The sequence below is a fragment of the Aspergillus brunneoviolaceus genome, assembly GCF_003184695.1.
Source record: "Aspergillus brunneoviolaceus CBS 621.78 unplaced genomic scaffold BO95scaffold_43, whole genome shotgun sequence".
NCBI classification, from domain to species: Eukaryota; Fungi; Ascomycota; class Eurotiomycetes; order Eurotiales; family Aspergillaceae; genus Aspergillus; species Aspergillus brunneoviolaceus.
This window is the reverse complement of record NW_020290773.1, coordinates 322,409-345,452: the sequence shown is the minus strand read 5'-3', so window position 1 is coordinate 345,452 and position 23,044 is coordinate 322,409. Positions and strand designations below refer to the sequence as shown.

Genomic DNA, 23,044 nt, shown 5'->3' with positions numbered 1-23,044 from the left:
GGTCACCCACCCAACTACTAACCTCCCGGCGTGTGGCTTAAGTACGGCTGAGCGGACGGGAAGCCCTGTTTTCCACACCCTGTGGTCGTATGTACCGGGATTTAAAAGGGAAACCCTTATATCCAATGTTTGTCAGGCGAAATGGGCAGGGAACTCCCAGAATCACTCTGTTTTTTTTTTCGAGGCAATCGGTCGGTCGTCGGCCCTGGGCTCGCTCATCCTTACCCTAATGGAAGATTCCTTGCATGAAAGAAGATCATTCTATGCAATCACTGCTCTTTTGTCTTTAAGGTTGGAACATATATATCCGTACTCGGTGCGGAAAAGAAACTGACTTGTATGGTCAGGAATTGGGACGCCGGGGCGATCGCATCTATCACATCTCAACCGAAAAATCTGAACCCGGAGAAGCAAGAATCAGTACGAAATAATGCACGTCCCGCAATATAGACGTTCGTAGTAGCGGCGGATTGACTGGAGATTGATCACAGTCCCTGCAAACCAAGAAGCGCATCTCTAAAATTTCTATCCTGTGAACAGGCGCAAATGCCAACCTTTTGTCGAAGTATATATTTCTTGCCACATCGCACGCTGAAGACAAATGCCTTCCAGGCTAATTCTATGATATAGGGCTTGCAACGCGCTGGATGGTTCTCATTGTAGAGCTTGAATACTGCTCATCAAGCATCTCAATTACTATTCCTATACACTGTAGTGATAAATTACCTACCCACAAGCTGCACCTACGTTCTGTAGACTCTTAGTGCCTATTATTTAGTGCCTTGGCGCTGGTACACATTTCTGGGGTCAACAGTCCTACTGTTGGGCTGAGGTCTGGCTTGCAGAAACTGCTTCATATGGTCATGGTTCATCTCAAGCCGACGCGCTGAAATCCACCTTCTTGGAGATGCATCGTGTTGTAGCGACTGAGGGTCAGCCTACGCCCTGAGAAAGCCACGAGAGCTGCGACGGGAAGTACAATAAGATTCTCTCACCCTCACTATTCGTGTTCGCCAGCACGATCATTTGCAGACATCTTATGCACACTCTACGGCTAACATCTTTGCCTGAATGCTAATAGAAAGGCAACTTTTATGCAGTAAGGACCGTGCCATTGAAAGTAGGAAACTCGCGACTCTGCAGAGCAAAAGACATAAATCGGCAGAAACACAAACCTAGAAGTAAAGCAAGGGCCAAAAGAAAAAAACAGTCGGAAATGATCGATCGGAACCTTAAACAAGACAAAGCACCCTTGCAAATCTCTCATCCATCTCTTCTACCACACCTCTCAGCGGAGAAAACCACCCATGCGCGGCCTCTAGAAGTCCTTGAGGTAGTCACCGATGAAGTGCTTGAGGATGTCCTCGACCTTGGAGACGTCGGAGTATCCGAGGCTGATGACGAAGTCGGCGCCCTTGGAGCCCAGGGAGGTCAGGGTGTTCTCCATGAAGCGGTGCTGTGAACGTGTGAGCTTATACAGAGTGCAGACGCCTTCCCATTGGGGCAAAGTCTTGATTTGAGGGACACTCACCTGATAGGGCTTGTTGGACTTGTCGTGGTAGACCAGGAAGCGGTTCGACTGGTCCTTCTTCTGGCCGTACTGGAACTCGTCGCTGACGACGACGGTGAGGTCGTCGCCGTCGACCTTGCGCGACTTCAGCTGCTCGAGCTTGCTGGCCTGCACGAAGATGACGCCCTGGTCGCCAGCTGGAGGGATGGGGGATTTAGTCAGCTACCAGCGTCGGTGGCATGTAGCAACGGCTCTGAGAAGGATTGAGACATACGGGTGGTCTTGTTGGTCCACTTGCAGATCCAGTAGTCCTCGTGGCGGTCGCGGAAGGTCTGCTGCCACCGGACGGTGATCTTCTTGCCCTCAGCGCCGCCGAGGAACTGGGTGGGGATGGTGATGGTGTTTCCCTTGGAGATAGGCATGGTGAAGAAGTGAGAATGGGATGGTAGATCAAGGTGTCTGAAGAGAGTAGGTTTGAGTAGTTGAGACGATGAGATGGAAGCTGTTGCTGATGAAAGACTAACCCAATGCCGGGGAACTTCCCCCATTATATAGAGCCATCATTCAGCTGGATTGAGAGAATGGCGTGCTGGGGAGTCGGCGATGCCGAATCGCACCATGCGTCCCTCGTCGTCGACTTGGAGCTGCAGGCAAGTCAACCCGAGTCGTTGCCTGGAAGGGAGATGGGGATAGAGAGCGCAGCTGAGGTTCAGCCGCAATTCAGCTGCGCCGTGTCGTGAAGCTATCGTGGGGATTGCGGGTCAAGGAAAGTATAGACGACATGGGATCTTGGATGGAGGATCGGTGGTTACTGCCCGGGCCGGTGCCAAGATTAGGGGGCGAACCCTAGCGATCGGCAGCAATTTCAGGCGAGCATCACTGGGGCAGCCCGGACACCTTACCCTAACCGGGGGACCGCCGTGCGAACTACAGATCCACTTCTCCGGCCGGACGATCGAGACCAGGTTTCCCCTCGCCAGAAGACCGTACCGCCACTGTGGCTGGTCAGTCGGATGGCCATTCTTCAGGCAAGCCCCCCAGCCAAAAACGGTCATACATGCCGACAGTGACTCGCACAATCGGCCGTGCCGTTCGTTAGGACCTGCCTCGGCTCTGACTTGCCTCCGTGGGGTCGCAGCTGCAGGAACCATTGGGGTAGAAAGTGCCGACTCGCTCCTTGGCGCTGGTCAATGGTCAGCTGCACGGATCTAGCGTCGGTGCATGCACCAACATGCGTCGATATGGGTAGCCGAGCCTATGTGGTCGCCTTGCTAATCGAGAGAGTCGGTATTTACGCCCGCAAATTAATTGCTGCGCCCCTCGAGCGTAGGTGCTCCTCTACTGAAACGCGTCCGGTAAGCGAACACCCCTGAGCGAGACAGGAGTTGCAGCAGCAACGGAGGCAGTCACCCAATGTCGCAGCGTTATAAACCACACCACAGACCAGTCAAAATCCACACCAGACGAAGAAGTTCTCGAGCCCCAGACAATCCCCAACAGCGTCATGGCGGGCGACGATATCTGGCAGGATGAGATCTTCGCATCCGTGGCTCGTGACCGGTCCAACCCTACCTCCCGCTCCTCCTCCACTGTATCCCCCGCCGACCAGGCCGCCCCCTTCTTCCAGTCGGTTGGCGATGTCAGCCTCAGCGACGCTCACCTCGCCGCGGCCGGAGAAGAGGGCGAGCCCAAATTCACCGGCTGGGACGGGTTCTGGTCGGATCCGCTCTTCGAGAATGTCGCGGGTCGGCGCGACCGCGCCGCGGGGCAGCAGGACCGCGAGTTCTGGAAGTATGAGCTGGACGAGGCGATCCCGCTGTCGAGTCTCTTTCCCTCTCTCGACTCCGACGCGTGGAACGAGCTGCGTTTCCGCAAGTCGGCCATCGAGTTCTGGTCGAGGCCTATTGGGACGGAGCCCGCCGGGCTGTACCTGCGCACCGAGATCGAGCTCAATGGAGCGCTAGACGGCGTGTTCCAGGTTTTCCGGACCGTCCTCGGGGAGGCGGTGCAGCCCGTCCTGCGGCTGTCGGCCTATCTCGGGGTGACCATGGAGCAGGATCAGACCATGGCCATCGACGGGGTTTCCCTGTCCGGCAGCTTGATCGGACTGCGGACGCCCCTGCCCCCGGTGCTGGAGCTGGTCACCATCCTGTCGGTGGGCTTGCGCCTCAACGTGGGCAGCACGACCAATGTGGTCGGGGAGACCAGCGCGGTACAGGCCGGCGTCTTTGGAGATCTGCAGATCCAGTTACCGGGCCTGACGGGGTCGTTGCAATTAGAATATGAAGCGGATCTCTCCGAGGATTGGCTGGAGCTCAGTATGACCATCCCGGGCAACAAGAAATGGGAGAACGCGCTGGGAGCGGACTCGTTCCATGTGAGATGATCGCGAGACCTGGCCTTCCGTAAGAGTTTCCAAAGCTAACAGCCCGCACTCACCAGCTCGACGAAGTCCGATTCTTCGCAAAGATCCCTCTTCACACAGCCGCCCCAGCAGACACAACAACCACCTCTGGGGATATCAGCTCTGATGTTATCGCTCGCCCCGACCCGCAAACCCTGCTTTCCATTGCCGCAACAGCCAGATGGAAAGGCTCCGACGGGGCAGATGTTGGCCTGAAAGGAGTGATTGTCAAAGGACGACCCGGTGAGTCTAAATTGCATCAAAGCCTGGTTTGCCGCAAGATCTGATGTTCAGTCAGATCTCTCGTTTCTGGAAGGCCATATTGAAAAGGTCACATGGTCCGACATCAAGCGCCTCTTCAGCGATGTGCACAGCCGGAATCTCGACGACACCGAGCATGAGATTACCTGCGAGAATCTCACGGTGCGGATCTCGCAGGCTCAGTTCCTTCTGCAGGGGTCCTTGACGATCAATGGTCGAGCGCTGGCCAAGGCCACGATTGCGATCACGCGGGCGGGCATTGCCATCACGGCCGAGGTGGACAGGTGGGAGGTCGGCGACGGCCTCGTGGTCATCGAACATGCCGCACTGATCTTGCTGGTGGGCAGCAGCGGCGACAAGGACAGCAGTGCTCCGCGTCAGCCGGAGGATGAACCGCCCTCCAAGAGACGACGGACCACGGGCGGTCCGGAGAAGGAGAAGAAGGGATGGAGTGGGTCCTTGGAGGTGACCGGTCGAGTGCTCATCCACACCGATGGACAGCAAGGCAAGAGTGGACATCCGCCAGTGGAGGTGGATGTCACGCTGGCCATGGGCAAACAGAACCAGGAGTGGTTCTGGGTGGTGTGCGGCCACCTGAAAGCCGATCTCTCCTTGAGTCGGTTTGTGTCGGCCATCGACGAGGACTCGGACATCGATCTGCGTCTGAAGGAGATTTCCTTGATTGCTTCGAGCACGAACCGTCCCACTTGTAGTCTGGACACAAATGGCTATACCATTCAGCAAGGCAGGTTATCCACCCTCACACGTTCTGTTCCCTTGCGAGATGGAGACTAACAGCAATGTCGTGAGATTAGGGTTCTATCTTTGTGCCAGGTTAGAGCAAGTACCGCTGCTGCAGATGGGCGACATGGTGAAGAAGCCCGCGGCGGGGGATCAATCGTATCTCAGCCTGGGCTGGGCCAAGGGGTCTAGCATTCCTTCCGTGTCCATCTACTTACCTGAGTCATTGAAGGTAGAGTGTTCCACATTGCTGCCCTGGTCCATGGGGGAACCCGAGGTGCACCAAGGCTAACACAGTGGTTGTGCGGGTAGATCGAGCTGGGGCCTCGGTTCCGGTCTCGTCGCTTCCAGCTTTCCCTGGGCAGCTCCGCGACCGGTGGAGTGGCGTTTGCATTCCGCGGCATCTTCGATGTCAAGGTAGGCGACGACAACAGCTGGTACAAGTTTGACCTGAAGATGGCCGTGGATCCGATCGGTGCGGATGGCGAACTGTAAGCATGCGAACCTGGATGTCCCAGTGCCATCGATAACGCTAACTCCTTTTGCCATTCTAGCTTCTTCGACGGCAATATCAACAATCCGTTCGGCCTGAGCAAGCGATTGACGATTGGTAAGCTCATAGTTCTTCTCTGTCTCTGAAAATGTGATGGACCGAGAAACTCACCAGACCTTCTCTATCTCCAGGACCAAGACTGGGCATCGGACTGAAGTTCAACTGGGCCCAACTAGCCGCCTCGGGTCTGCCTATCGGAGCTGGCATCAAGGGAAGCCTCTACCTGGATGACAACGTAGACAAGCCCTATGACCTGGTGCTCTACATCTGCGAGGATCCGCGTGACATGGTCATCAAGGCCGAAGCCCCGGCAATGGACTACACCGAGATCATCCAGTTCGTGGCCGCAGCGATGGATACCCAGATCCCGACGACCGACGTGACACTCTTCCGCTTCCAGGACGTGCTCATCTACGCCAGCATGGGGGCCACCTTTGGCGGAGAACACTATCCGGCTGGCTTCCGTTTCAAAGGCGGGCTGACCATCTGCGACCACGAGGCCGCCATGGACGCGTCCCTGACCACGGAGGGTCTGCGGCTCAAGGCGTGGCTGCAGACCTTCCGACTGGGGCCGCTCAGTGTCGGCGGAGATGTGGTCCTGCCGGGCAAGGAGGGGACCTTCGCGCTGCTGGACATGGAGCTGACCCGGGAACGGCAGGCGTTTGTGCTGAATGGGTTCGTGGAGCTCTTCGACCTGCACGCGGCGGTGGACGTGCATATCCAGCTACTGCCCGCCCCGATATTCTACTTCGACTTCGAGATGCAGTGGAGCACCTTGCTGGCTATCAAGGCCAAGGCCGAAATGGTCGGGGGCACCAACCTCATGTGCAATCCCCGCGAGGCCAGCTGGGAGGTCAGTGCCGAGTTCGAGCAGACAATCATCCAGGAGATGGCCCGCAGCTTGGAGCGAGCTCTCAGGGCCGTGCACGAGAAGGTCGAGGCCAAGATCAACGGTGCCAAGCAGGCGGTTGCGGACGCGGAGCGAGTCTACAAGGAGAAGATCGCCAAGGCACAAGCAGATTTGGAAGAGGAGCGGGCCAAGTACCAGGCCGAGAATGACCGACTAGACCAGGAGTTGGATCGTCTGGAGCGGGAAACGCAGGCCCAGTCTGCCGTCCATCGCGACGCGGTCTTCGAGAAGAAAAAGGAGGAGTCGTCTGCCGTGGCAGAGGCCGAGACCGTCCGCGACCACACTATCCACGAGGCCAATGCGGAGGTTCAAGAGAAGGAACGGGCCTTGAACAACGAGGAGTCGCGAGGAACGAGGGAGCACAACGACGCCATCTCCGACCGCGAACGGAGGAGACAAGAATTCATGGCCAAGTTTGGCGATGCCGAAGCCGCCGTGCAGCGCGCGCGGGACAACGTGGCCAATGCCAAACGTAAGTGGAATGTCCCCGGTCTCTACCCTGGCGCATTGGGCTCTAACCCGGTGTATTTATACTTTAGGAACGGTCGAGAATCTGCGCAGTCAAATTGATGGCCTGGAAAACAGACTGAGCGGCCTGCGATGGTTCCAAAAGGCTCTCGCCTTGGATACAGTGCGTCTTACCCTAGCCTCCGACTTTTCCCTCTCGTGTATCTAACTGATCCTTTCTCGCTCCCAATAGCACCTGCAGATCGCCGCCCTCGGGATCCAGTATGGAACCGCCAAGGTAGGTCTGGGAGTGGCGGACGGAGCCCTCGAGCTAGCGCAGAAGATCATGCAATCTCAACTATTCCACGACCTCACCCAGGCCCTGCACCACGCCTGCGAAGCGGTCGAAACGATCAAGCGGCAGGTGGACAACGCCATCAACGCCGCGCGGGACCACCTGCACAACGCGCAGAAACTGCTGGATGTCGCCAAATCCGCCGCGCAGGGCAAGTTCGACGAGGCCCGGCGGCAGGCGCGCGAGATGGTGGACACCGCGCAGAAGATCCACGACGACTACGTGGAGAAGCAGGAAAAGGAGTCAAAGAAACTCCGCATTCAGTTGCAGCAGCTGAAGAATAGTGGCCTGAGCGCGGGAGTGTCGCTCGCCGAGGGAGTGCTGGAGGCGGCGAAGAACAACAATGCGGCCTTCCTCGCGGCGCAGGCCGGCCTAGATGCCGTCAAGGTCGTCGAGGGCGCCATCTACGACACGCTGCGCACAATGATCGAGGCCGCAGCGACCCTGTGTGATATCCGCGTGGTCAGGCTGCGGGGCACCATCACCGCCAGACCGGAGGAGCAGTCCGCTTTCCAGATCTATTTGGAGGGCACGCTGGTCGGACAGGATTTCAAGTTCGATCTTGTGTATTACCCAGGCAAGACGATTGAGTTCTTGGAAGGTTTGGCCAAGGAGGCAATGGGGCACCTGAAGTTGACGTAGTGCTGGCGCTGAAGCGGGGACTGCGAAGGACCATTTCTGTAATTATCATGCACAGCTCTTTGTAGATTAGTACGGCAACAGGATGTATTATTAGCTTATTGCAATGTTTTTCGCACCGCAGTGACTACTGTTAAAGGTTGGTGCTAGTTGGACAACTTCTTAGGTACCAATGGTGAGTGTAATAAGATTCACGAAAGGGCCGTCGAGAAAGGTAACAGACGAGAATGGGCAGCGGCAACTTTACTACTTCATTATAAATATTATTGGACTGAGAGAGTTGATTTCAAATTTTCTAGACCTAAAGTAGATAGTCTTGATTTAGTATTATAGCTTAGCACCAATAGTACATCATTCATTTTGTAGTAAATATTGTCTCTGAATTATATCTGAAGAAAACTCAAGCGAACAGTCACTCCTCAAGAGAAAGATGACAAAACTCTTGTATGCTTAAGATAATTATCCGTCTTTTCATATGATAGACTGATTTTGATCAGAATGTCCCTTCCCTGGAAACGCCTAATCCGCTTCCGCGCCATTGACGGCCGCATCTTGCGCCGGGAGCCCATCCCGCCCGCAGAGCGCGAAATGGACCTGGGACAGAACACCGAAGCCAATCAACTACAAGCTCGAGTCCTCCAGGGTGAAGACACCCACGATACAACAGGTGCAATCAAGGTGATGAGCGAGATTGTCGGGATCCAACAAATTTTCTCCCCGCTAGCCCCTAGCGACGTCCCATTCTCCGGTGCGTGGGCCTCCATTACGCCAAGCACAGTACGTTACTCTACTCATTTTCCTTCGTCTGATTAGCCCCCTTCCTTCACAAGATAATAACACGGAGGCATTTCCGCGATCGACAGAGAAGCAGGATGCAAGCCCCCACCCTTTCCCTTTATCTTCTTCAAGCCGAACACCTGTGTACAGGACCACGGCGAACCCATCGTGATTCCGCCCATCGCCCAGAACGACCAAGCTGACTACAAAGGAGAATGGGAATGAGTTGTCATCTAAGCTAATTGTCTCCGTTCTCGGGTTGTGTAGTGTAATGGTTAGCACCCAGGATTCTGATTCCTGTAATCCCGGTTCGATCCCGGGCACGACCTTTCTTTTCTCAACTCTTTTTTAGGCTCAGATGTAGCAGACATTCTTGCAAGAAGACATCATTGCAATTATAAGAACTAGTACTATATACCGATGATTTCTTGAGATGTTCATGGCTTTAGAGATCTAGCCCATAGTTGAATTAGAAAGACGGTGCTAGGTGGGAGACTTACTGCTTGAAGGATTCAAATCCCTGCGTTTTTCTATCATGCTAACACAATCAGCAAGGTCAACCAGAGTAGCTGCCTGCACAAGGCTCAGTGCGGTAGCTGCAAATGCACTGTGCCACCTCCCAAATTCCGGCATATTCGCAAACTATCATCCAATCATGAAGCTTTACAGCCACAGCAGCTCGTAACCGATTGGAAAAGATGATTTTGCTGCCAGAGCCTCGAGGCGCCTCACTATGCTTTGATCTCTGGGATTTATTGCGGAACTGGGCGGGCAATCTCGAATGGATCTTGCGACGATCTTGCTTATATATTCCAGTTGGATCCCGTTAACACCTGCTTTATTTGTTCTTTTCCATCTTTCTCAACACGTCGTGATATTATCGCTGATAAAAGACGCATATCCTTCCACCGCAAGAAAATGGTCGGTAGCACAAGTGACAGCTTGAAGACATGCTATGAGTTCGCGAAGCGTGGGTCCTGTCGCTTCAAGCGCTGCAAATACGCCCATGTCCGGCGAAACGAGAACAAGGCCCGTGATTCGACCAACAGCACAAGCCATAGGAGCCATAGTCTTGGTGATTCCAACGAGCTAGCGATCTGGAAGCGACAAGTCGGCAGTCATCATTACAATCGTCCCCTGGGCGGGCAGCTAGGTCCCATGTTCGCCAAGGCCAGAGAGCTCATCGAGCTCGACGAAAGCACGCTCCAAGATGTAATCCAATGCCTCTCCAAAGAGAGCGGGCTGAGACGAATTCAGGAATTGGTGCAGCGTGACTTCGATTCTATCCCGTCATCTGCGAAACTCGATCTATTTGTCAAGCAGATGCTGCCCTTCATGGATGTTATCACACATCCGGACGTGCTCGCCTCCCTGGTGATTGAGCAAGCAGTGGGCACTATATACAATTGTCTCTACGGGGTTGGTGGGCGGCGGAGCGAACCTTTCTTGGGGTTTCTGGCGGGCGCTATACAACAGGAGATTGAGACTGAGGGTAAAGCAGCTCCCGCATACCTCGAGCAGTCTCTCCTAGTATTTTGGAAGATAGTCGAGCTGAACTCGACCGCATTTGTCCAAGAACCTTTGAAGGCCGTGGCTCGACAATTCGCGGACCTGTTTCTTATTCTTCATGCCTTGAACGGCTCGGACGCCCTTCATCAGTCGCGCGATTACCTGGACAAGCTACAGCATCGGCTTGATATCGGGCTTTCTTTGCCAGCCGTAACAAAGACCGCCAAGCAACATGTTAATCATCAGCCCGTTGCATTTGTGACACAGAGGGAACCGCCTGGTAAACGCCATGATAATGACGACGACGATATTTGCAATATCAAGGTCATGCCGACCTTCCAGGAGATTCTGTCTCCGCGCTCTGAGTATCTCCCTCCCAAGGATCCGCGCCAGTGGCATGTGTGTGGACTCGCCGGACTATTGGACAGGAACTTCCGACTATTACGCGAAGATACCATTGGTCAGCTCAGAGACGCAATACATGCAGAGATTCAAGCGGTCGATCCTAGCCAACGGTCGCGTCAGAAAGGCGAAACCAGGACGCACGTGTACAGACAGGTAGTCGTGCAAGGGGTGGAATTTCATCGGTTCGACGGATTACAATTCCTTGTGCACTTTGTTCAGCCGACAAATGTCCGCGGCGCAGCGAAGAAGAAGTTGCAGGAATGGTGGCAGCTGTCGAAACGTTTACAGCCAGATGCACTTGTGTGTCTTTTTGATCCCCGAGGGCAAGCAATATTTTGCACGGTCGCTGCACCTGATCGCCCAAGGCCAAAATCCGATGCCGCCCAGAAGCAACAGGGGAGGCTAGCCGGCTCGCTCTCAGATGACCCTAATGTGGCCTCTGTGCTTTTGAAGTTGGTTGAGTCTGGTGAGAGCAGCTGGCAGTACATCCTCGACTGCCATGCGTCCCAGCACAATCCGTCTCCCATTTCGCTCGTGGAATTCCCCGGTATTCTCTTGCCGTCATTCCACCCCACTCTACTTGCTCTTCAGAAAATGCAGAAAGCTGGAGATGTTCCCATGGCGGAGTTCCTCGCGCCCCAGAATCAAAACACCTTGTCAATCTTGGCTGACGTGCCCCCGCCTGTCTATGCGGCCTCGCAAAACTTCAGCTTCGACCTGAACTGTCTCATGAAGGATCATTCCAACCTGCAGCTACACGTCTCTCAGCCTTTTGATCTAAAAATGCTTCAGGATGGCTCTACCCTTGATGATGCCCAGGCTTTAGCGCTGGTCAGCACCCTTCGGCGTAAGATTGGGCTGATTCAAGGCCCGCCAGGGACTGGCAAGAGTTTCACGGGTGTCGCATTGATAAAGGCACTGTTAGCCAACAAAGCGAAGGTCAAAGGGCGGCTTGGACCGATTGTATGCGTGTGCTACACAAATCATGCCCTTGACCAACTCCTGGAGGACCTGCTGGATAACGAAATCACTTCGCAGATCATCAGAATCGGCTCGCAATCCAAATCCGAGCGCTTGCAACCACTGAATCTTCGTAACATTGCTCGCGGCGTTGAGAAGACACGAATGGAGAAAGCCGAGCAATGGCGTCTACATACGGCTCTTGATGACCATGAAGATGAATTCCGCAAGGTCAAGTTGAACGCGATTGGCTTAGACCATGGTCTGAAGTCGTACCTCGAACAGCACCAACCATACCATTATGCCCAGTTATTTGCCCGGGACGCAGATGGTTTCCAAAGGCAGACAAAGGGGAAGCCCGCTCGCACTATCCAGTCGTGGCTAAAGGCTGGCAAATATAGCAGAGCGCAGCCTACCGCCATTCAAGAGCTCGCGAAGGTTCATGTCGATGCAATGACGGCCGCGGAACGCAAAGCTCTCCACGCTCACTGGATAGATGATTACAAACAAAAAGCCCATCTTCGGGTGCAAACAGCCTTGCATGACCATCTAGAGACGAAAGCTTCCTGGGACAGAATCCGAGACGAAATAGCCTTGAGGTGTCTCAAGACTGCAGACGTGATTGGAGTGACTTCAACAGGCTTGGCTCGAAATCTCGAGATGCTCCGTAGACTGCCATCTAAGGTGCTTGTGTGCGAAGAAGCTGGGGAAGTGTTGGAAGCGCACTTGCTCACGTCGCTTCTGCCTTCTCTCGAACAGGTTATACTCATCGGTGACCATCAACAACTCCGGCCCCAAATCCAGAATCACAACCTATCCCGAGAGAGCAAAGCGGGCGCCCAATATGCGTTGGATAGGTCTCTCTTTGAGCGCCTAGTGGATCCAGATGATGACGTCGGCGTCCAGATTCCGTTCTGCACCCTGGAAACGCAACGGAGGATGCATCCCTCGATCTCCCAACTCATACGCGACACGCTCTATCCACGCCTGCAAGACGCACCATCCGTGTCGACATATCCGGAGGTTGTTGGAGTCCGAAAGCGGCTTTTTTGGCTTGATCACCGTGTACCAGAAGGCCATGCCTCTAGCGAAGACGCGATGGCAACATCTCATTGGAATGATTACGAGATACAACTGACGATTGCACTGGTGAATCACCTTCTTCGGCAGGGGACGTACGAGAGTGGTGACATTGCTGTTCTCACTCCTTACCTTGGCCAGCTTCATCGGATGCGTCGGAAGCTGAGCCAGGCCTTCACTATCATGGTGGGGGAACGAGACCAGGACGACCTGGACAATGCTGGCTTCATCGAAGACGAGGCAGAGGCGGCGTCTTTGGATAAGACAACAATTGCCAGATCAACGCTGCTTCATGCTCTAAGGGTTGCCACGATCGACAATTTCCAGGGGGAGGAGGCTAAAGTGGTGGTGATTTCCTTGGTCCGAAGTAACAACCAGAATCGATGCGGTTTTCTCCGTACACCCAACCGAATTAACGTGCTTCTCTCCCGTTCTAAACACGGCATGTACATCATCGGCAATTCGGCAACTTCCAGGGGGGTTACGATGTGGGGGAAGGTGATCGATATGTTGGAGAGGAACGGAAACATCGGGAATGCTCTGGATCTGACGTGCCCCCGACACCCCGACACACCTATTACCGTTTCAGAACCGGAGCATTTTATCCAATACTCACCTGAGGGAGGCTGCTGTCTGCAGTGCGGCAAACGTCTTCAGTGCGGCCATCCGTGCAAGCAAAAATGCCATTCAGAGATCCTCCACGCCGCTGTGTATTGCCCGGATCAGTGCAAGCGTCCGCAGAAAGGGTGCGCGCATCCTTGCCCGAAGCCTTGCGGAGACCCCTGCCCTGAGAGATGCACTGTGAACATTCCAGACCCAGATCGCCGTCTCCCATGCGGACATCCAATAATGAACCTCCCGTGTTGGCAAGCGCAAGATCTGAGCCTAGTGAAATGTCTAACCTTGGTCGACCGAGAGATCCCCCACTGCCATCACACCACGCGATTAGCATGCCACATCGACATTTATGGCGCGGACTATCAGTGCAGACACCAATGTCGGAAATTGTTGCCATGTGGTCACAACTGCAAACGGCAGTGTCTGGCGTGCCTGAATCGCATCGACGAGGAACCAAAGTTTGGCCATGGCAAATGCACGCAGAAATGCGGACGCCTATATTCCACGTGCGCGCACGCTTGTAATGCTGAATGTCATGGGATTAATCCATGTCCACCGTGCACGTCGCCCTGCGACGTCCAGTGCGGCCATTCCACGTGTCCGTGCAAATGCTCTGAGCCGTGTGCTCCATGCGCGGTTTCGGAATGCCTGTCTTCATGTCCGCATAGCTCATGCTCGATGCCCTGCGCCGCGCCCTGCGATCATATTCCATGCTCTCTGCGCTGCGAGAAAGTTCTCTCGTGCGGCCACCAGTGCCCGTCTGTGTGTGGGGAACCGTGCCCTCCGAGCGACTTTTGCCAGACTTGCGCATCGGACAGCATGAAAGAGACCACGGTGGACTTTATCATGGGAGAGCAGTACGGCGAAGTCAATTTGGCCGCAAACCCTTGTATCTTTCCTCCGTGTGGGCATTTTTTGACCATCGAAAGCATGGATGCGCAGATGGATCTCAAGAAGCACTATATCTTGGACGAAAATGGGCGACCAGTTTCGATTGCGTCATCTTCACAGCCATTCTCAATTGACGATATACGGACATGTGCGATCTGTCGGGGTTCATTGCGCCAGGTGGCCCGTTACGGAAGACTGGTGAGACGAGCATTGTTGGACGAGGCAACGAAGAAATTCATACTATATTTGAACCAGGATTATGTTCCCATGGCGCAGAGCCTGCCACGGTGCATTTCGAGATTGCAAGATTATGGATCACGAGCGCCGACGAAAGAAACCGCGAGACAAGTCTTCTGCGCTGATATCAAGATTCGACTCGAGGGGCCCCCAGAGCATCAGGTGAAATTGATGAGACAACATGTCGCCAAGTATGATAAGCAACGGTGGAAGGAGCTCATAGCTCTGCGGGAGAAGATCAACAGCTATAAAAGTAGGGTGCAACTGCAGGAGCAGCCGTTCGTTCGAGTCCGCAACATGGTAGAAGACGCACATCGGCGAAAAAGAAGCCCTGGTAAATTCGACTTTGACGCCAATGTGCTTCAAACAAAGGGCTATCTCCAAGCGGCGGCCCTCTCGCTGCGCCTAGACGCATCCCTTCTTGCAGACTTTCTCGCCCTGTGCAAAAAGGGACGACATGCCGGCCTGTATGTCAACTTGGCAGGGTACAGGAAAGAGAGTAATCACCTCAGCGCCAACGCAGCGGCTTCCTTCCGTGTCTTACAGCAGGTGGAGGGGAATATCTTCCTAGCCCAGTTCTGTGCACTCGAGCGGCAGAACTTGGCTGATCCATTCGAAGCAAAAGATCTGCTGCAAGAGGGTACTGCTGCGATTGACGAGGCTGAGAGGCTCTGCAGGCTCCACGCTGGGCAGACCCGCGGCTTTCTAGGAGAAATCGAAGGCACAAGGGCAATGCTTCGTGGCTCGGAGTTTTATGCCCCAGTGACGAACGAGGAACGCATGGCGGTGTTGGCTGCCATGTCAGAGGAGTTCCGGGGAACTGGGCACTGGTACTATTGCGAAAACGGGCATCCCTTCACAATCGGGGAGTGCGGTGGTGCGATGGAGCTTTCTCGGTGTCCAGAGTGTGGAGCCGCTGTTGGCGGCCAACACCATCAAACAACTGCCGGTGTGACCCGTGCCAGTGACCTGGAAAATGCTTTGCGGGAAATGCATCTATAGTTTGGCGCGGAAGTTGAGGGGTATTGGAGGTTTCAGAATGCGAATATTCAATTATACTCACCTTCCCGGAGCTTTCATCAAAGCTAGATCAGATTTGCAAGACCTATGCCGGTGTTATTCCAACTCATGATTGGCATGCGCGGAAGAGCTTCACACCTTAACTGTGTAGGGGAAGCGGTAGAGGCAACTAGAGCGGTGATAAACAGCTGCCACCAGCCCACATCTACGTTCTGTAGGCAGCTAGCTATGTACAACTGTACGAGACTACTAGTAATGATTTCACATCAGCCAATCAGATTGCCAAGCAAGTAGGACATGCAAGGTCATCTCCGTGCAACCTCGGTGCAGATCCCCGCGTCGGCGCCAACTGCGCACTTGGGAGTGATACCCCGCTTTCGCCCTCGAGTCCTACTCTTACGGGCGCATTCAATCGACTACAGCCTACGAGAACCCCTACCTCTACCCCCCTACGAATTACAATCACAGAGACGACAGCACAAGAGACATCCACCGACAACAAGATGACCCTGCCCGAACCGATCACGACCGCCGCCCTCTTCCTCCACGAGCTCCACGGCCCCCTCGTCTGGGAAACCCTGCAGATCCCCTCGCTCGCGCCCGACGAGATCGCCGTCGACATCCACGCGACGGGCATCTGTCACACGGATCTGATGCTCATGAGCGGTGAACTACCCAGTCCCCAGCCGGGGGTCTTCGGGCACGAAGGTATCGATCCCCTTGCCCCTCTCCAGTCCCAACAAACTCCCCTCCCCCAGAATCCCCCAAACAACCCCCCACATCACCCATTAAAACCCACCAGGAGCAGGAACAATCCGCCAAACCGGCGCAGCCATCACACACGTCCGCCCCGGCGACCACGTCCTCCTCTCCTTCGACTTCTGCACGCGCTGCGCCAACTGCACCGCCAAGCACCCGGCCTACTGCGCCGCGTTCGCGCTGCTCAACACGGCGGGCCACCGCGCCGACGGCTCCTCGCCCCTACAGACCGCAACCGGCGGAGCAGTCTACTCCAAGTTCTTCGGGCAGTCGTGCTTCAGCCGCGTCGCGGTTGTCGGTGGACGCTGCGCGATTCCTGTTTCTTCGGGGTTGGATCTGAGGGTGTTGGCGCCGTTGGGGTGCGGGATGCAGACCGGGGCTGGGGCGGTGGTGAATGTCCTGCGACTGCGGGCTGGACAGAGCGTTGCGGTGTTTGGGACGGGGGCTGTGGGGTTAGCGGCTGTTATGGCTGCGAGGATTGTGGGCGCGGAGGTGATTGTTGCGGTGGATGTGAGAGAGGAGCGGTTGCGGATGGCGAGGGAGCTGGGGGCGACACATACTGTTAACCCTGCTGCGCTGCAAGAGGGTAACGGGGTGGTCGGAGCGATTCAGGCGGTGACGGGTGGGCTCGGGGTGCAGTTTGCGGTCGAGTGTTCGGGCGTGCCGGCGGTTGTCCCGTTGATGCTGGCGGCGCTGCGGGCGCGCGGGCGCGCGGTCTCGGTGGGCGCCGCGGGGATCACGGAGGAGGTGCGCTTCAATCTGTTTGCTCATTTGATGGGCGGGAAGGAGTATGTCGGTTGTATTGAGGGGGATGTCTATCCGCCGGAGGTATGTTGCTCTGTCTGGGTGAGGGGACCGTATTGAGTAGTAGTGAGGCTGACGGTGTAGTTTGTGCCATGGCTGGTCGAGCGGTATGCCCACGGCGAATTCCCCGTCGATAAGCTGGTCAGGGTGTACAAGGTCCGGGATTATGAGGAGGCGTTTGCTGATGTTCGTGAGGGGAAGGTAATCAAGGCGGTGCTGGATTGGACGGAGTAAGCCTGTGTATCGCGAGAATGGCAATTTGCGTTGAGTCGAGTAGTACAATCCCCAGCTGAAGGGGGAGCGGTTGGGAAGTGTTGCAGTGTGAGAGTTGAGTCGGGGTTCTGCGCAGGTGGCATGATTCGGATGCCACCCACGGGATTTGATGATGATACGAGGGGAGGCCTGACAGACACGGCGGTGATTAGTGATTATGTATGTTGCTTCCACCTACTAAGATAGTCCTGTACAGTACTCCGCAGCTTACAGCCCAGCCCAGCCCAGCCCTAAGTCCAGGAATAGCATGCACATACTTCCGTGAATTCCCGGCCGGGCACAACGGCCCCGTTGCCTCACTGCGGGCCGGGATTTGAGTCTAATCAGTTGAAGAACCCAGGAAACCCGCCGCAGTGGAGTCAAGTGCGGGGCCATCATCACTCTGCAGATCGTCACATCATTTTTCAAATCGAAGACTACTAATCATTCACCTTCGAGAACCCGTCGATGCGCCGCGCCCGACGGGCTTGTTTCATCCACCCATGCCCCACTGGCTTCTCCGCACTACCAAACCCCGGATCATGGCACGATATCGCGACTGATACTGCGCTGCATACTCCTCACGTACGCTGCTATCAGCAGAACCCGATTCCGTGTGAGCCGGATGGAGTGAGGATGGAGGACTTTGTTGAGATGAGTCGATCGGATTGAAGATACGGTGCCCTGCGAGGGTATAAGAAGGCCGTTGTGCCACTGTCCATCTCCTCCATCACCAACAGCATCAAGCATCACAACCATCCAACAAACCCAGCAAAAGTATCCCTGCTCTTCGCATCAACCTCTTCTACCATCACCATGGCCCCCGTTCTCAAGAAGTACAAGGCTGCCGCCGTCAACGCCGAGCCTGGCTGGTTCAACCTGGAGGAGTCGACTCGTCGGACCATCCACTGGATCAACGAGGCCGGCAAGGCGGGCTGCAAGTTCATCGCCTTCCCTGAGCTCTGTCTGTTCTCCCTGCTCCTTCCTCAACACCACAACCCACTAACCAACCACCCCAGGGATCCCCGGTTACCCCTACTGGATGTGGAAGGTGACCTACCAGGAGAGCCTGCCCCTGCTCAAGAAGTACCGGGAGAACAGTCTGGCGTCGGACTCGGAGGAGATGCGGCGGATCCGCGAGGCGGCGCGGGCCAACAAGATCTTCGTCTCCCTGGGCTACTCGGAGCTGGACCTGGCCAGCCTGTACACGACGCAGGTGATGATCTCGCCCGCGGGCGAGATCATCAACCACCGCCGCAAGATCCGCGCCACCCACGTCGAGCGCCTGGTCTTCGGCGACGGCACCGGCGACACCACCGAGTCGGTCATGCAGACCGAGATCGGCCGCCTCGGCCACCTCAACTGCTGGGAGAACATGAACCCCTTCATGAAGGCCTACGCCGCCTCGCTAGGCGAGCAGGTCCACGTCGCCGCCTGGCCCCTCTACCCCGGTCGCGAGACCCTCAAGTACCCCGATCCGGCCACCAACATCGCCGAGTCCAACTGTGATGTACGCCCCCTGCCCCCCCCCCGCTCGATCAAAGATCATCCCCCAGTGAAAAGTCAAAGGATATTCATACTGATCAGATGCCCCAGATCGTCACCCCGGCCTATGCCATCGAGACCGGCACCTACACCCTCGCCCCCTGGCAGACCATCACCGCCGAGGGCGTCAAGCTCAACACCCCCCCGGGCAAGGAGCTCGACGACCCCAAGATCTACAACGGCCACGGCCGCATCTTCGGCCCCGACGGCCAAAACCTCGTGCCCCACCCTAGCACCGACTTCGAGGGTCTTCTGTTCGTCGATGTACGTATCGCCTACCTGGTTCCAAACAGAATGTCCAGACTAACCCAAAGGTTCAGATCGACCTCGACGAGTGCCACCTGTCCAAGTCCCTTGCCGATTTTGTAAGTTTCGCTGCACCTGATTTGACATGGAGCACAGGCTAATTGATTTGCTAGGGCGGCCACTACATGCGCCCCGATCTGATCCGCCTGCTGGTGGACACCAACCGCAAGGATCTGGTGGTGCGCGAGGACCGTGTCAACGGTGGGGTCGAGTACACCCGCACCGTCGATCGGGTCGGATTGTCCATCCCGCTGGATGCCCCTGCCCCTGCTGAGGAGAACTAGAGGAGAGCTAAGCCAGCTTAGATGAAGCTCCCCACTCTGTATTATAATGATTAGAAATTCATTTCTGTTGTTCGTTCCATCCCTCTGATTTTGAACATGGCCTTTTGTGATTGACCATTTTGACTGCAACGGGGCACCTAAAGTTGAACTACACATTCGCTGACGCACGCCTCAGGCAACGAGGCATCAGGACACAATACCTAATAAAACCTACCCCCCCAAAACGACACACTCCTCAAAAACAACCCCCATCCGTCGACAATACCCATGGAAGACAAGACAGCTAATTGACTGACTATTATACGCCGTGACCTTGGGCAACCCTCCGCCATCGTCCACCGGCTGCGTCACGGCAAACACATCCCGCCCGACCGCCCTCTGCCGGTTGATCGCCTGCACCACGCTGAGGGTCTGGTACACAGGGAACGCGCCTTCCTCGGTCGGCTGCAGATCCAGTAGCCTCTGCAACCATTGCTCGATCTCCAACCCGGTCGACAGACTCCGACACCGTAGGATGCCCGCCAGCAGCAGGCCAGTGAATCCGATGGTGTAGCTGTTGCGCGTGAGGGAGGTCTGCATGTCGGTTCCTTGGGCGATGCGGACGAGAGTCTGGACCCATATATCTTCCTCGTAGGGCTCGTGGTCAAGGAAGGTTGAGTGCGGGTTCTGCAGGAGGGCGAGAAAACTACTGCATTGCATGATGCGCGCTACGACGTGGTATGCGTAGTTCAGTGCTGCATCATGAGAGGAGAAGTGGATGATCGGGTTGCCTGTCGGGTCAATGGGGCCGTAGATGGGCTGCTCAGCGGGCGGGAGGTGCGCGAGCCACTCGTCTAGTGTGGCAGCCTGTTGGTGGAGACGCGAGATGCACGTCGCTGGATCTTCTTCGGTTCTCCGTGGGTTTATCTGACCCCGAGAATACTGAAACGCAGCATTGAAGTTCAGGCGATGGGACTCACACATGATGCTCAACGCCAGGACCCGGCGCCCGTGGGGAGTGTGTGGTAGATTCTTAACCAGCGAGACGGGCAAAGGGATGGACGGCAACTGCTGATGGATCTCCACCGAGCTGAAGTAGGCGCGAGCCCACCAGACCACGTACCGGATTTGCATCCACGAGGTGAGGAGCGATCTGATGGTTGGGTCTGCGACGCCCTGTCGCCACTCCAATAGATTCATGATCCCCTGCACGTGGCAGCAGAAGCCCATGAAGTTACCCATGGCTGATTCGAGGTGCGCTAACAATACCAGCGTCGTGAGAATGACTGTGTTATTGTGATGAAAATCGGCCAACGTCAGGGCGGCGAGTCTCCTGATCGCGGAGGAGTAATACAGATGACTCGCGGTCTGGTGGGTTAGGCTCGGACTCCACGGGCCCATCAATGCTGTCGCCGATACTTTGCGCTCGCCGCGCAGACGGCTGATATTGCAGGATGACAGAGCAAGCACCGCGTCTCTGATGATCGGCATGTCGGGGATCAGGAGTGTGGTAGAGTGGAAGACGGGGTGTACGGCTGGTAGACAGCGATCCTCCCAATAGGTGGTGTAGAAAACGTCCCGCTCCGTCGTCTGCAGGGATTTGACCAGACTGTTGGTTCCGATCCGGAGCCTCTGCTTGTTTTGAATGCTGGACGCCTGGTCGCCAGCCAGCTCTTGTGCTGTCGCATTGGACGGGGCTCCATCCTCGGACGGGGATCTCGAACTCTGGCCGGTCACAATCTGGAATCTGAGTCCGGGTTTCAAATATTCACATTCCTTCCCCAATCGTACGCAGGTCCCACATGCTGGCTTCTCCTCATCACACTGGATTCTCGATTAGTGCTCTCATTGGGAACGGTGATGCTATGGCAAATCAACCTTGGTCCTGCGCTTGCGACAGCTGGTACAGCCATCGCGCGAGCGTATGATATCGGTTTTCTTTGGTCTAGGCGGTGCAGGTTTGTACATGGGTCATCTGCAAGACCTTATCTCGATGATGCGATGAATCTGTGAAAGTGCGATGCTGACGGGTGAGTCAAGAGTGCGTTGTCAGAAGTGGCAACGACCAATCACGTGGCTTCCAAATGTGCTCAACCGAGCCGTACCGCAGCCGATTGAAGCTAAGCCTAATACGGTAGCCATAGTTCTAGCCCGCGGGTCACCATGATCCAGCCAGCACTGGGCCCATAGGCCGCTCGAGACTGTTCTCGCAAAGCATATTCCAATGCGTATTGCATATAAATACCCCCTATCTTTCAGCTTCTAAACAACGCTAATTCTAACTACTGGAGGAATATACCGTTCCGGGGGATAACCCCCGGGCCCCCCTTTCTTTCAGCTTCCCAGTAAAGCTTATGTGTAGTGAGCATCAAAAATATGGCGTCTTACTCCCAGAGATCGGGCCTAATATGACTACCTATGAACTGGTACGGCAAAAGCTTTCCATACCATACAAACCACACATAATACGCAGCACATGGCGCCAACCCTAACTCTATAAGTAGACAATACAAACAATAACGCAAACTCCAGATACCCCAAGAATCCCACATAACTACACCCCCTTCACCCTATCAGTCATCTCCCCCCTCTCGCGCACCAGCTCCGAGACCGCCTTGCCCGTCTCGCCCCCCAACTCCGCAAACCCCCGGACCACCCCCTCGCGATCCCCCTTCCGCATCTCCTGACTCATCTTCACCTTCCCCTCCACTTTGCAGATCTCAATTTCCACCCCGACGATATTCCGCTGCATGAGCTCAATATACCGCTCGGGCGCATCCTCGACCGTCCACGGGCCCGCCCGGCCCCCTTCCCCGGTAAACCCCATGATGCCCCGCTCGCACCGCTCCGACAGATCCCGCATCTGCTTCGCCAGGAACGCGCCCGTGTCCGCGCGCCGGGAGTCGTAGTACACCGAGAGCTTCCCGTAAACCTGCACGGCGGCGTAGTTCCAGGTGGGCACGACCTTGCCGGTGTCCGGTTTGGTCTGGGTGTAGAATTTCGGGGTCACGTAGTGGTGGTGGCTGCCTGTGAAGACGACGAGGACTTCTTGGGCGTGGGTGAGGATCTCCGGGGCACTGTTGTTGGTGTCGGTGTCCTTTGTGTCGGTTTCGAGGAGCGCCTTGACTTGCGGGTTCTGCTTGGCGATGTGCGCGCGGAGGCGGGCGGGTTCGTTCTGGGATGGCGGGTCGAGGACGAAGGGGACGTGGGTGCATTGCAGGAAGTCGTGCACCGATGAGGGGATGCCGGTGATGAGGAGGCCGAGCGGATTCTCGTGGATGAATTGGAGGAGGGCCTCCGTGTCGGTTTCGGCGTGGACGCTGGGGATGAACATGTTGGCTGTCGTGAGGGTACTAGTTCGTTCTGGTGAGCGACGAGAGAAAGATCTGAGATCAGTGCTTGGGCCAGGAGACGTGTCCTGCTTTATATGATGTTTTATCAACACCCTACTCTCCCCGATGCTGACACAGAGAATATGAGAAATTGGAGATGTTAGGTCTTGTGCACCCGATCGGGTAAATTGTGGGGGCCCTACCCTGCGTTAGCATCGTTCTCGCTCACCCGATTGGGTTTAGCGTCGCGCAAGCCCTGGAGACTTCCCCGCCGCCATAGATGGAGCGAGTAATCGAATATGGGTGTCCGCGGAGTTGGCCACTATTCTTTACAACGGGAAATGAGTCACGGGTGATAGGCTCTTGAAAAGCTCCTTCAGGCCGAAAGCTGACGTACAGAGACCATCACGCACGAGCCGCTCTAACCGTAAACGGTGCGCAGGTGCGATGGTGCCCCAACATGCAG

General features: G+C 55.7%; 8 protein-coding genes and 1 non-coding gene across 9 annotated transcripts; 6 read left to right on the top strand and 3 right to left on the bottom strand.

Moving 5' to 3' along the window:
* Nucleotides 1–1,090: 1,090 nt before the first annotated feature.
* On the bottom strand, nucleotides 1,091–2,147 carry BO95DRAFT_171834 (uncharacterized protein). The gene is made up of 4 exons (XM_025580817.1): nucleotides 2,035–2,147; nucleotides 1,785–1,969; nucleotides 1,532–1,707; nucleotides 1,091–1,456 (listed from the first exon to the last, which is right to left on the bottom strand). Exons 2-4 carry the CDS (start codon nucleotides 1,930–1,932, stop codon nucleotides 1,319–1,321), a joined length of 462 nt encoding a protein of 153 aa, XP_025441178.1. The 5' UTR covers nucleotides 1,933–1,969; nucleotides 2,035–2,147; the 3' UTR covers nucleotides 1,091–1,318.
* A 604-nt stretch (nucleotides 2,148–2,751) lies between these two features.
* Nucleotides 2,752–7,823, top strand: BO95DRAFT_515455 (uncharacterized protein; the record flags this gene model as incomplete). The annotated part of the gene is made up of 10 exons (XM_025591753.1): nucleotides 2,752–2,836; nucleotides 2,893–3,887; nucleotides 3,953–4,157; nucleotides 4,213–4,884; nucleotides 4,991–5,148; nucleotides 5,229–5,407; nucleotides 5,471–5,526; nucleotides 5,601–6,851; nucleotides 6,919–7,010; nucleotides 7,080–7,823. The coding sequence occupies 10 exons, from the start codon at nucleotides 2,752–2,754 to the stop codon at nucleotides 7,821–7,823; spliced, it is 4,437 nt and encodes a 1,478-aa protein (XP_025441177.1).
* Nucleotides 7,824–8,318: 495 nt separating this feature from the next.
* Nucleotides 8,319–8,822, top strand: BO95DRAFT_464900 (uncharacterized protein; the record flags this gene model as incomplete). The annotated part of the gene is made up of 2 exons (XM_025589098.1): nucleotides 8,319–8,597; nucleotides 8,748–8,822. The coding sequence occupies 2 exons, from the start codon at nucleotides 8,319–8,321 to the stop codon at nucleotides 8,820–8,822; spliced, it is 354 nt and encodes a 117-aa protein (XP_025441176.1).
* A 32-nt stretch (nucleotides 8,823–8,854) lies between these two features.
* BO95DRAFT_t197 lies at nucleotides 8,855–8,926 on the top strand. The gene has a single exon. It is a non-coding gene; the product is annotated as a tRNA-Gln (tRNA).
* Nucleotides 8,927–9,453: 527 nt separating this feature from the next.
* On the top strand, nucleotides 9,454–15,333 carry BO95DRAFT_444028 (P-loop containing nucleoside triphosphate hydrolase protein). The gene has a single exon (XM_025586795.1). It carries the CDS (start codon nucleotides 9,516–9,518, stop codon nucleotides 15,297–15,299), a length of 5,784 nt encoding a protein of 1,927 aa, XP_025441175.1. The 5' UTR covers nucleotides 9,454–9,515; the 3' UTR covers nucleotides 15,300–15,333.
* A 32-nt stretch (nucleotides 15,334–15,365) lies between these two features.
* Nucleotides 15,366–17,285, top strand: BO95DRAFT_391809 (NAD(P)-dependent alcohol dehydrogenase). Its single transcript, XM_025583633.1, has 3 exons — nucleotides 15,366–16,025; nucleotides 16,120–16,904; nucleotides 16,965–17,285. Exons 1-3 carry the CDS (start codon nucleotides 15,821–15,823, stop codon nucleotides 17,112–17,114), a joined length of 1,140 nt encoding a protein of 379 aa, XP_025441174.1. The 5' UTR covers nucleotides 15,366–15,820; the 3' UTR covers nucleotides 17,115–17,285.
* A 240-nt stretch (nucleotides 17,286–17,525) lies between these two features.
* On the top strand, nucleotides 17,526–19,334 carry BO95DRAFT_391806 (carbon-nitrogen hydrolase family protein). Its single transcript, XM_025583632.1, has 5 exons — nucleotides 17,526–18,096; nucleotides 18,152–18,642; nucleotides 18,729–18,941; nucleotides 18,998–19,042; nucleotides 19,097–19,334. Exons 1-5 carry the CDS (start codon nucleotides 17,949–17,951, stop codon nucleotides 19,265–19,267), a joined length of 1,068 nt encoding a protein of 355 aa, XP_025441173.1. The 5' UTR covers nucleotides 17,526–17,948; the 3' UTR covers nucleotides 19,268–19,334.
* Nucleotides 19,305–21,248, bottom strand: BO95DRAFT_444025 (Zn(II)2Cys6 transcription factor domain-containing protein). Its single transcript, XM_025586794.1, has 2 exons — nucleotides 21,125–21,248; nucleotides 19,305–21,070 (listed from the first exon to the last, which is right to left on the bottom strand). The coding sequence occupies exons 1-2, from the start codon at nucleotides 21,212–21,214 to the stop codon at nucleotides 19,478–19,480; spliced, it is 1,683 nt and encodes a 560-aa protein (XP_025441172.1). The 5' UTR covers nucleotides 21,215–21,248; the 3' UTR covers nucleotides 19,305–19,477.
* A 449-nt stretch (nucleotides 21,249–21,697) lies between these two features.
* On the bottom strand, nucleotides 21,698–22,914 carry BO95DRAFT_171762 (FMN-binding negative transcriptional regulator). Its single transcript, XM_025580816.1, has 2 exons — nucleotides 22,782–22,914; nucleotides 21,698–22,707 (listed from the first exon to the last, which is right to left on the bottom strand). Exon 2 carries the CDS (start codon nucleotides 22,578–22,580, stop codon nucleotides 21,801–21,803), a length of 780 nt encoding a protein of 259 aa, XP_025441171.1. The 5' UTR covers nucleotides 22,581–22,707; nucleotides 22,782–22,914; the 3' UTR covers nucleotides 21,698–21,800.
* Between the last annotated feature and the right edge of the window lie 130 nt (nucleotides 22,915–23,044).